Source organism: Siniperca chuatsi, linkage group LG9 (assembly GCF_020085105.1).
Source record: "Siniperca chuatsi isolate FFG_IHB_CAS linkage group LG9, ASM2008510v1, whole genome shotgun sequence".
Classification (NCBI taxonomy): domain Eukaryota; kingdom Metazoa; phylum Chordata; class Actinopteri; order Centrarchiformes; family Sinipercidae; genus Siniperca; species Siniperca chuatsi.
Genome location: NC_058050.1, coordinates 15,839,500 through 15,851,339, shown reverse-complemented (window position 1 = coordinate 15,851,339; position 11,840 = coordinate 15,839,500). Strand labels below are relative to the sequence as shown.

The following is an 11,840-nucleotide window of genomic DNA, read 5'->3' as shown; positions in this document are numbered from 1 at the left end:
AATCAGTGTGATTGAGTAGCTGTAATTTGTACATCATAATGTCATTTGTTTATCTTGGCAGATTATATTGCACCTGTCCTGTTTCTTCCTGAGCATATTAACATCATAAAGTTCCTACTCTGACAGTCAGATAAGCTCGTTTTGAATAATTAATGTTACTATCCCCTTTTCGTGGCTGCACAAAATTCCCTCTAAGCACCTTTTCTTTGTGTTGATTACAAATGTTTTTTCTCAATGTTTTACTGTGCTGAAAGATCTCAACCTTGACTCTAGAGCTCCTGCAATATTTTTAATGTTTCTCTGACACACAAGAGACTTCAAAGCATATGAATCATGCTATGCACTACTCCTTCAGTATCTGCCTCATCACACTCAAACTTTAATCTGAACATCTTCTCGGTTTTCAATTAACCTCAATTAAATCTGTTTAAAAAGATAACATTATAGATAAGATGACTGTGTTTCTTTAGACTCATTCAAAGTTAAAGGTTTGATTTGGTTCGTATTAAGTTAATCAGATGCTAACAGAGAGTGCAGACAGATAAAGGATGGGTAATCTAATGTGTTGCTTTCTCATAGAAAGCTATCAGTGTCTTTGAATAGGTTTCTCCAACAGGCCCGGCTGAATGAATTACACTAGTCTGTTAGTATTCTGCCTCTGCCGTACAAAAGGTCAATGTCAAATGCACCTCATTTAAAAGTCAATAGCAACCATGCACATCATCTCCTGGGAATTCTGTCTGGGAACCCTCCAGACGGCATTGTGTATCATTCAGTTAGTAGAGGGCAGCCAGAGAGCTTTTTTAATCTTGACCTTCCAATAAAATATGCTCCATATCCAGAATTACATGGTCTAAAATGGAGACATAAGCTCCCAACAAATCATGCCCAGACTGAAGCATCTCAAGGGAGAGGTTCAACAGTGTCAGACACAGACACAACAGGTTCAGCATTGGCTAAGCATGCATCTCCACTTCTTTATTTCCATTATCTTTAAATCGGAAACACACACACATTCATACACTACAATGTCTGTATTGTCACGTATGAACCCAAGTGAATACAATAATAGTAATGCACAATTAAAAGAGTATAATTGTGTTGTATTAGAAAACATGATAAAAAGCTAAATTATTGCAATAAATGATTAAATACTATCTCAAAGAATACACCTCTTCTACACTGTTTGCAGAATACTGTCAGTAGATATTATAAAATGCGTCTCACACGGACAGCAGCAGTGCCACTCCAGCTTCAATCCACTTGGCAGGAGGATGTTTGGTTCGGAGGTGGAGGGTCCACACAGATGTGGGTCCACGCTGCTTAGTGCGGTATACTGGACACTCGTAAGTATTCTTGAGCTCCTGCTCCTCTGCAGGCACAGCTCTGACATACAGCACTGGCATGGCTGGGCTCAGATCCCTCAAAACCGCCTCGGCAATGACTCCAGACTGAGTGTCCCAGCGTGCTCCTAAGAGGACACAGGACATGCTGTACTGTGGGTTTGATTGGCGATGCTCATTTTGCCAAGACATATGTTGCAAAATACTGTCAAAACTCTATGTAACTTAATTAGGTCCAGCTGATTAATTCTGACCTTCCATGAAGAGTCCATGGATATAGGCCCCCTCTCGTGGTGGATGTCCAAAGTCCTCTTTCGTCTTTTTTGTTACGTCCACAGTCAGAGTCATCTTGTCGAGGGACCACTGATTCTTGCGAGCAATGCTCTGCAGCACAGCTGGGAAAAAGAGCCTGCATGTTAATATTTCTGGTGCACATATCATCTAAATCTTGTTGGTTTTAAGATTGTGATCTCACCAGTAAGGAAAGACTGTGGGTTGAAGAGTCCTGAGAGCCAAACAACTGCAGGAAGAACCAAGTCTTGAGTCCAGCTGTCCAGCTCTCGACAGCTACACATAAGATCGCTAAACCTATACAAAAAATCATTAATTAACATGGTATATCATTGCATGAAACATTTACAATGTGTCAGCAAGGGTCACCTTTATATTGGCTTCATGTTTGAAAAGTTTTATTCAAATCTACTGACAGAATATTTGCTACACTCAACAATGCATTCTGTCACAGAAAAATAATAAACGGCATTATAAAAAGTAGATAATAAAGACCATGTTGAAAAATACAGTATCATTGAGATGGAGTAGTTACCATTGTGCCAGTGTTTTAGTGGAGGGATAAGCCAGTCTGTCCCAGGAATCTGGAACAGAGTCATTGAACAGGGCTGACTGCAGAGTATCCATACTGGAGGAGATGGTGAGTTCTCCCTGTGGACAAAGAAATCCTCATTAATGCTACAGGGTCTTACTGTTGATAAAAGAGGGTTTTTTTAAATTTATTTAGTATATGTCACAGTCGACTCTACCTTCAGGCCAAGATCCAGCTCATTAAGGGACTTCCTTATTTCTGCTAGCAGAAGATTCATGCGTTCACACTCCTGGAAACAGACTAAAATGTAAGGGCTTCGCTTTGTTGTCTTTGTGATGATCTCTGCCATGTTATACTCCTCAGGAAGCTTGTCAAGGATATCTTCAATGTCAGACTTGACCTGACAAATATAATATACATGGTTAGGTTATTTATGTAGGTAGGTCATTGCATTCTGTGCTGCTTTTCCCCAGTAATGTTCTTTCTGATTCCACACCTTCTCCTCTGTGCTCTGAGCTGCCCCCTCTCCTCTGGAGGAGTCCTGTGGCTGCAGTTCCAGCAGAGTCCTTAAGAGGTTATCTGAGGTGACAGTGAGGCACTCGAGCTCAGCATTTGGATGTAGACCGTACAGAGTGGGGTTCTCAGAAGGGAGATGTTCGTCAATATAACTGTGGTAACCACTATAGTCCATGAATGCAGGGGCCAGGAACCCAGGACACAGAAAGAGCTCCCCTTCAAACTATGAATTGAAGATTTGAGAATCCAAAGATGAAAACACATACAGTACAGCACACTATTTAATATACAGCAAAAATGGTGACAGTGAACATTCAACCTAAACTGCCCTCATAAATCTTAGCAAAGCTTAATGCAAGCAAAGCTTATCCTGTGTGTTTTAGCCTTCAATATGATGGACAGCAGTGCAAGCCTGTTGCTACACCTACAGCAAAACACTGATTGATGTCACAACACTGATTGATGTCTGATTGTCCAAATCGCATCTTTGGAGAAACAGTGGCTGTTGATAGTAAAGGTAAACTGACAGAGGCCTAATCAGTCCTGTGGGGGGGTCAAACAGATGAATTCCAATTGAAGCATCTATCAACTTAACATATGCTAAAGAGAAAAGTAGCAAATGATCACCTAATAATGCTTGTAGTGGAGTGTCATGCAGCAGCTGGCAGCCAAATTTGGCGAGAGGTAACATTATCAAAGTCAGGGTTGAAAAATCAGCAATGGCAAAGACTTAGTGCAATATTGCAGTTTAGGTTCACATCCCAAGAGGGCACCCTTTACCTTAACAACACCACCAAGAAATTTAAACAGCTTTGTAGATTTTCTTTACCATTAGGCACAGTAAAATTGAATGTAACCAGACTTTGAGCTTATAACCAAGTTAACAAGTAATGATTTTTAAAATCTTGAAAATTATACAATTAAACCAGTTAAAATTAACTTCTAGTGCGATAGTTTTGTTGGGAAAAAACACCAAAAATTCTTACATGGCAACATGAACTCTGCCTTACCATTTTTGGATGCATGAACTCTTGCAGATAGGTCTTACACAGTCTTCTATCCCAGTTATCAGTGATGTGTCCTCCATACATGATCTCCCCAAAAAGATAACATAAGTCCTCACAGGGTACCTGCATGGACTATAATAAACTTAGTCTGTAGACTGACATGGCAATACAAATATAAATTAGGAAAAAAAACGAGCATCTTAAACTATAAAAATTAAAGACAATAGTTATTAAAATGATTTCAGGATCATCTCACAAATAGTTTTCAGCACAGTTCAAAGCCATTTTTCATTTATATTTTCTGCGTTATTCCATTCCTCCTTTGGAACTTCAAGCAGTAACTACATGATCTCCTCCCAAATGAGCTCTTCTAATAATGATAAAGGTAAGGAAGTGTAACAAAATTATGTTTCTTTGCACACACTGATCTAATGTATGACAGAAGAGTCTTTTCCTCAGCGGGAGATTATGATCCGTGAGGGTGAAGGAGGAAGAAAAGAACCTGTGATTCATAACAAATTACAAAAGATGGAGGTTCACAATCATTTGTACCTGTATTGTTTTGCAAATTGCTTCCTTCATCAGCTCTAATTGCAGTGATCACTTATGTAGCGTTGTGAACTGTCACATTGGCTGCATGTAATTACATTTAGGATTACGCTTCATTGCCCTCCTAATGAATTCTCTGTATACGCACATACAGGTTACTGTTTGGTTAACATAATGAAGGACATTCGTTTTTGGAGGGCAGAATACCTAGGAGACATAATTGGTTGTGACCAGAGTAATAGGAGTTCTAAGAGAAATGCATTAGGAGTTGTGAGGGGTGCAGCACCCCAAGAATGGATTTTTTGTCTTCATGAAATAAAGCTAAATTATAGGTTGCGTGTTCATAGTTATGAGAGAAGAAATGTGAAAAAGACAAGAATGAACATTTTTCACAAATAACAGTGGAACAAAAGATTTCAATAAGTAATTGGATACACTGTACTGTAATTCAACATCCCTGTCTGACAATAATGCCACTGCAAAAACTATTATCACTATACATTTACACAGCTTAAAAAAGTAGTAGTAAAAAACAAATAAAAAGTTTTATGAATATCAACAAAAATATAAATAAAATATTTTTTTTTAAATTAATATGTTGAATTATCTTTAAAAACGGTGGTAAAATTACTTTGGTGTTGGCCTCTAAATAGTTGTACAAGACAATGGCTGAGATGGTGAGGTCTCCAGTGCTGAAGGGGTAGTTATAGTTCCACCCTTGGGGACCAAATTTACGGCGCTCCGTAACACAAGCATGAAAGAAGCAGAGGGAGAAGAACATCGAGTTGAACTCCTGTTCTCTGGAACACATATCCAGAGTGTCCTGAAAAGGGAGTGATGGAGTAATAAATACAGATTACAGTGAATGCTACATTCAAAAACATTTTTTTTTAAATCAAATATAAAGCATTTTTAGAAATTATTTAAAATTTTTAACACACTTGACTGAAGTTGTTGAGGGCTGCATGCAGACTGGCATTCATGCCAGTGGGGGGCTCATTGGTGATTTTGATGGCATTCTCCAGTATGCCTCTGGGGATAACATGCTGCTCAGGGCTTGGTGCTGGTTCCCCAGTGATGTACACCCTGTAGTTTGGGTGACTGTCCACCACTGCTGTCTCCAGAAGAGCATCTAGAGAGGGCAGCCAGCGCGCCACCAGGTGTACATTCTGAACAATTACAATTTCAAAAAGATTACAAAAAGATTAGACAGATTATCTTATAGGTTGATAAAAAATAAAGGTGTTTTTTATGTATACTTATGTTTGTGTTTATTTGTGAAAGATTCCTTCTAAAAAATGTATTGCTATGTTCTGAATTAGTGAGAAAACCTTCAGTGGCTCACTTGACTGCAGGCTTTTCCCTTTAAAGGAGGCATTTATGGAGCTGATCTAGCCAATTATGGTTTTTATTGAACCAAATTGAGTTTATTTCTCTTGCTCACAGGGTGAGATAATATCATTAGATGCATTACAGGCTGGCTAGAAGTGCCTGACGTCTCTACAGTAGACAAATCATTGAAAATAAATGCTTCCTACCTGCAGAATGACCCAGTGTCCAAGTTTAGAGGCATTCTTCAGAATCCTCTCAGCTACTTCCCCCTGCCCTTGTCCCAGGGATACATTGTGCAAAGTGCCCTGGTCAATGGAAAATCCCAGCTTCAATCCTGCACAGAGAGAATATTTACAATATTTATCTCTACCAAGTGATACAGACTATATAAATAACAAACAATACGTGTAGTACCTAGTTTCTCTACATCTTTGAGTGGATCCACTCCAGGTGAGAGGATGAAGAACACAGGGGTTGATGGGCCACTGTCCTCATACAACTTGTCAAATTCCATCCTGGCAGCCTCCACATATTTTGTTCCCATGCTTTCCTCCACAAAGTTCCTGCCAGGAAACATTGTCAAAAAGTGATATACTGTACTTACAAATATGAATATACATTGGTCATTTACTTACCTTAGTGTATAGGTCATCCTATCAGGGCGAAGTGCTCTAAGGATAATGAGCTTCTGGAGGGAACTTTTATTTTTCCAGTCCTGGGGAAGTCTTTCCTTTTCAGGACAACTGGATTCAACGATCTTTCTCCAGCGCTTTGGTGAGCTCTCCACATCTCTGTCGAGTCCACTGAAGTGCTCCATTGTAGAAACTGTCTACATCCAAATAACAGATAATGTCTCTAAGCAGTGTAAAATGGTATGTAGTGATGATCTGCTTACAAGAATGAAAATGTGACCCTTTAACATTTTATATCACATATGTTAACAGCCTAGACTGTACCTTAATGGCTCCCCAGGCATGTGCAGAGAGGAAGGACACAGGACTAACTTTGCTAGCTTTCACAGGGAAACGCAGTAGGAAGTCAAACTCCTGCGCATCAATCAGGCCCTGCTTGAGCAGAATCTGAGGGGAAGGACCAAGAGCAGTTTGTAATGATCTGTGTTGTATTGATCTATTTTCAATCATTTCGACAATAATTGAAAAAAGCAAGAAAACTCATATAGGCTGAATAAGTGTCTCTGAATGTGCCACATGAAGGACAGCTTTCAGAGCAGCAAAATTACTACGATGAAAACAGTTGGCGCAATGACAGATAATTGCATTATGCCATCAGAACCAACCCCCTTGTCAGAACCAACTGTCTGAACAGCAGCCATGGGGGAAGGTGTGAGAGGTAATCAATAGCAGCGTATGGTCCTGCTGACTGCTTTTAATTGAAGTTAATGTGGGGGCAGAAAAGTACTTTGATTGATGAGGATGACAGAAGACCCCACCTTTGAGGCGGCCCTGAATCCCTCACCTGGAAGGCAGTGTGTGACAAGAAGGTTAACTTGTCTCTCTCAAACAGGCCCTGGCTGGTGTACAGGAATACAGAATAGGTGATGGCCTCAGTGAGGGTGTGCACTCGGGTCCTCACATCCTCGTCCCATTCTGCGTGCTCCATTGCTTTGTTAAACACTGAGTTAAAGGTCTGGAATACAACCAAAAGGAGGACAGTGCTAGATAAGAAATACATACATATAGCCAGGACCCAAGTTCTGCACTGGACTGACAGCTAAACACAAAAAAACCCTGAAGTTTTGGTATAGAAGCACACATTTAAGCTGATTTGTAAAGACAGTGCTGTGCCTAAAATCTTATTATCTGATTTAAAAAATCCAATAGAATATTGGTCAAAGTGGACTATGTGCATTGTTTTAAATGCTGCAAAAAACAATGTGTGTCCCCTGAGAGCACTTCAGGGATAAAGGTTTCACCTTGAGAGAAAACTGGTACATGAGGTTAATCTTGCTGAGGTCACTGATGATGAAGAAAAGGAGTGACGCTCTCTCAGCTGCTGGGCGGTATAGTTCTCGAGCCTCGTTGATCTTTGTCTCATTCTCTCTGGCCTCCACCACCTGTGCGTTCCAATTGCACAAAATGAGCTATTAGGCTCTCAGTCATGCTCCAAAACCATTTCATTACACATATTCCTAACTGCACATCATTTGCAGCTAATGCAATAAAATGAGGTGCTTGCTGTGTGACATTCAAAAACACTTGAGTGACGAAAAAACACATGCACTTGACTACAGACAACTGAGAGGACCCTGTTGGTGTAATAACCTCACCTTGTACTGAATGTGAGCAGCTGTGGTCTTGGTGTTTTCGAGTTGCTCCACCAGAGAAATATCACCCAGAAAATTACCATGCGCTGCAGAGAGGTGATTCAACAGGTCGTCCTCCAACCTCTTGAGCTCAATCTTGAAGTGGTTCTGCTGTGTGGTCAGCTCCATCTTGGGAAACGTACACAGAACAATTCAGACTTTTTTTTTGGTATTATTGGCTGATGTCTTACATGTAAAATCACTAATAAAAATGCTTTCCTGCAGGTTTAACAGTGTACATCTTTCATAAAAGTATTCACCTTTAGGGCCTCCAGGTCGGGCCTTTCCCGGGACACTACCTGTCCCAGCAGCTGTTCCTCCAGGCCTACCGGAGTCACTGTGAAGTTGATGAGGGTGGTCTGGGCCTGGAGCTCGGGAGGAAAATGTGGATTGTCCAACTTGGTGTGGATAATGAGTTGAAAGTTACTGTTGTATTCACACTCCTTGCCTCCAATTCGAATGTACCTGGATAACAGGAGAGTGCCATTTAAAAAAATTAGCTTAAGGCAAATAACTACTTAACTGCTATGTTGTTATATTCCTTAAGGAAACATCACTGATGATAAATGTAATGAACAAAAAGTAGTAAAGTTTGTTATGAAGCTGTCACAGTACAGGAAGTATACACTCAGCTTTGTTGCTGCTGTAAACAATTCAAACTCAAGGTCCACTTACTAGCTTTTTTGAAATTAATTCATACTTAACTGTTAAGCCAGCATGGGCAAGAAGTCCTAGAAGTACTATGGTTGAAATCTTAACAGCTACTGAATGTTTACAGATCCATCTCCATGACAACTGAGCAAACTAATTGGTTAAAAGCTTCAGAAAAATCTAGTCAGTGGAATTTGAGTTTGGATTACAATTTCCAATTTCCAAGGTCAAGAGTATGTTTAGAGTTATTGTTTACAAGTCAAACACCACTTTTTTATCCTGCCTGCCAAAGACAAAGAATCTAATTACAAAAACGGCAGCAGAGTTAAACCTGTTCTAGTTGGTTTTGTCTTCCCATCAAGCTATTACATTAACTTTCAGAGTGAGAAAGTGAAACATTAATGATGATTAGATGCCGACTAGATGATTACAATATGAGTGCAGGTGATACGATTTGATCAAAATCATTTAGACAAAAAAAAAAAGAATCGTAATGATAACAATGATGACTATGATGATGATCCTACAGAACATTTGAACTGTGGCAGTGCAAACCCTCTGTATACTGAAAGCTATTTTTGCTGTTATGCATCTGAGCCCATCGATCTCTCACTTTCATGCATTGCAACTTCAACAGGGGAAAGATCTTCACTCCAGCGCCAAATGTCACTTACACTGTAGACAAATAATCTTGAAAAAATATGAAAGATTATCACCACAGCAGCCAATATTTATCTGTTCCTGCATTTCAATTAAATTAGCACTGCCTTGACGAACCTGGTGGCTTTTCATTTTTCTCTAATTACCTCTTGGATGTCAGGCAAGGCCCCAATTTTACAGCACAGGTTCCTCATGGCCTGGGTCTGGTTCAACTCTATATCTTCACAAGCCAGAATTAATGTACTATTGATAGAACCATTACTCCACCAAATTAAAGTCCTTGCTGATGGATTGGCTTGTAGTCTTCCGTCAGCCATGAAAGGAATAATTAGTATTCATTACTTCACACTCTACAACATTCCAGTTATTAATGAACTTCAGCTGTGGATCCCTACCAGATCCATCATGGCTGCCCCAGCAGGTTGTATTAATCATCGACAGAAACAAGTGTGTGGGTCATCTACATGGGATAAACTTATAATCAGATTTACTATGATGAATTGTTACGTCTGGACAGACAGGACTTTGGAAGAAGTTCAATGAACGTGCACCGAGATGTTCAATATTCATGGTCATACATAGATCAGAGCAAGAAAGACGTAAACATTTTTGAGGGGGGAAGTCAAAGCAGAATGTCAATATGTGGTATTTTCTATTTATTCTGCTGTTGGTTGTCCCGTTAAGGAAATTTGCTGGATTTTGCCTATTGAGGGTAATTGGTAACTGAGCAAAGGTAATTACAGAGCAGCTATTTTGGTGGCACTGTTTTATTTGTGAAGTGGATTACAGTGGGCAGCAGTAGTCATGTTTTGTTTCAAACAAGTGCCAGTTTGGATTGCATGCTTAATTCAATAATAGAGAAAAAAAGATTTTAATTCAAGTAGCATTAGTGACACAAAATACAATTAACATCACGTTATGATTTAAGATAATCCAGATGCAAAAAAAGCTGATTTCCAAATAAATGACTGCAGACAAATACCAGCAAATCACCCATTAGTGTTATGAAATTATTGAAGCTGAATTGATTTTGCCACAATGATGGAGGATCACTGAATTTAGTGTGTTACATGCCATCTTTTTGTGGCTAACAGGAGTTCTTATACATAACCATGACTGCCCTCAATTCAGCTTTTACACTGAGGCTCAGCTGTTCAATATTCATCACACCTAAAGAATATGAACACACAAATATACATCTATCACCCATCTTGAGGGGCCAATCAATATGTTGGCCTCAGGGATTCAGAACACGCACCGCAAATTCATTTATAATCTAAAGAGTGGGCAATAATAATGCATTCAGTCATGTCTTACTGGTGTTTCAATGCTCAGTGAGATTCAACCATCTGGCAAATCTGCTCCTATTGTCTAACAACACAGACACATTGGGACGGGTTGTGGGCATATCGACTAGTGTTTCAATGGGGATACAAAAACTATGCATTGATTTAAAATGTATTTGGTGTGCAACAGCCTCATGCTAAATAGCTTCTACAAAACAAAGAATTCAGTATTGGTGAGCTGGTTTGGTGCTTCATATCCTTGATCTTTCTATGTACAACAATGATTGTAATAATGCTGTTTCAGTACCAACCTTCCTCTTTTGATAGTGTTTCTGCCCAGTAGAGGCTCCAAGACTGGATCTACCTTTTCTGGAAGATTTTCTATCAGAACTGTTTCACCACAGGCAAGGGCTTGTTCAATTACATTTAGATACCTGCTGAATAAAAAAAACATAACAAATGTATTTTGACATGCACATTTTTATGGTATATTACCATAGCACTCCCTGACATATTAAAACAGGACACTGTGATTGCAAACAGATGATAGCTAGGCCCTCTCACCCTTTCTGTCCCAGCTGCACCACCCTCAGCTCTGAACCTAGCCGGTTTCGGATCCACTTGATGCCCTGCTGCTGTGGGTCAATGATGAGTGGCCAACGCTCACTGGTGGTCAGGATGGCAGCATTCTCAGTGGACATCCTATCATTTGGCAGGCCCTGGTTATGCCAGGCAGCCACAGTGGCATCATCTGTAAGCATGAGGATTGGATCCAGGCCGTCTGTCAGGGGTACAGAGACCTGGAACAGAAACAGAGGAATGATGTCACTCTAGTTGGAGCACTGGTAGCAGTACGATGCGCTCCAGTTCACAGACTCTGCTGTGGATGTTTGTAGAGAGAACAATTTTACTCTCTAAATAACTGCAGTCTAAACAATACAAAGTCTGTTGCAAAACTGGCCTTACCTTCTGAGACTGAAGGAAAGGGATCCATACATTGTTAAGGAGCTCCACACGATACTGTCTGGTAAAGTAACCCATGTAGGAGACAAATGCTGAAGTGATGAGGACATCACCACACAGGGTTTTCTGTTGCTTTTCATACCGAACAATTGCCTGGGACCAGCGCTCCTTTTCTGACTAAAAGACACAAAGACCGGGCTTAAACATTATTATATTTATACACAAGAGACAGAAAAAAACTAATTTACAAAGAGAATGCTTCTAGCCCATCTGAAGACCGTTTAAACCAAATAACTAATGAAAAATCTACATTGCAGGGAAATGTACAGTACATGCTGGCCAAATTCCCACATTTATTGTACAAACTAAGAAGATGTAAGCAGCAAA

General features: G+C 39.9%; 1 protein-coding gene across 6 annotated transcripts in view; it reads right to left on the bottom strand.

Annotated features, from left to right (window-relative positions):
• Positions 1–945: 945 nt before the first annotated feature.
• The window catches only part of LOC122881395 (dynein axonemal heavy chain 11), a 40,191-nt gene continuing 29,296 nt past the window's right edge, over positions 946–11,840 (bottom strand). For 2 of the 6 annotated variants that reach the window (XM_044207523.1, XM_044207527.1), the window contains 20 exons: positions 11,457–11,630; positions 11,055–11,290; positions 10,802–10,927; positions 8,154–8,358; positions 7,858–8,022; positions 7,504–7,644; positions 7,047–7,217; positions 6,527–6,649; positions 6,206–6,399; positions 5,985–6,133; positions 5,777–5,904; positions 5,180–5,407; positions 4,870–5,061; positions 3,693–3,821; positions 2,663–2,905; positions 2,384–2,566; positions 2,170–2,285; positions 1,819–1,931; positions 1,598–1,738; positions 946–1,471 (listed from right to left, as the gene is read on the bottom strand). In XM_044207523.1, coding sequence (XP_044063458.1) covers positions 1,224–1,471; positions 1,598–1,738; positions 1,819–1,931; positions 2,170–2,285; positions 2,384–2,566; positions 2,663–2,905; positions 3,693–3,821; positions 4,870–5,061; positions 5,180–5,407; positions 5,777–5,904; positions 5,985–6,133; positions 6,206–6,399; positions 6,527–6,649; positions 7,047–7,217; positions 7,504–7,644; positions 7,858–8,022; positions 8,154–8,358; positions 10,802–10,927; positions 11,055–11,290; positions 11,457–11,630 — 3,405 coding nt within the window. In that variant the 3' untranslated portion in view covers positions 946–1,223. Of the gene's footprint in view, positions 1,472–1,597; positions 1,739–1,818; positions 1,932–2,169; positions 2,286–2,383; positions 2,567–2,662; positions 2,906–3,692; positions 3,822–4,869; positions 5,062–5,179; positions 5,408–5,776; positions 5,905–5,984; positions 6,134–6,205; positions 6,400–6,526; positions 6,650–7,046; positions 7,218–7,503; positions 7,645–7,857; positions 8,023–8,153; positions 8,359–10,801; positions 10,928–11,054; positions 11,291–11,456; positions 11,631–11,840 lie in introns of those variants that run through there. The other 4 variants (XM_044207525.1, XM_044207526.1, XM_044207524.1 and 1 more) reach the window with 4 other exon arrangements.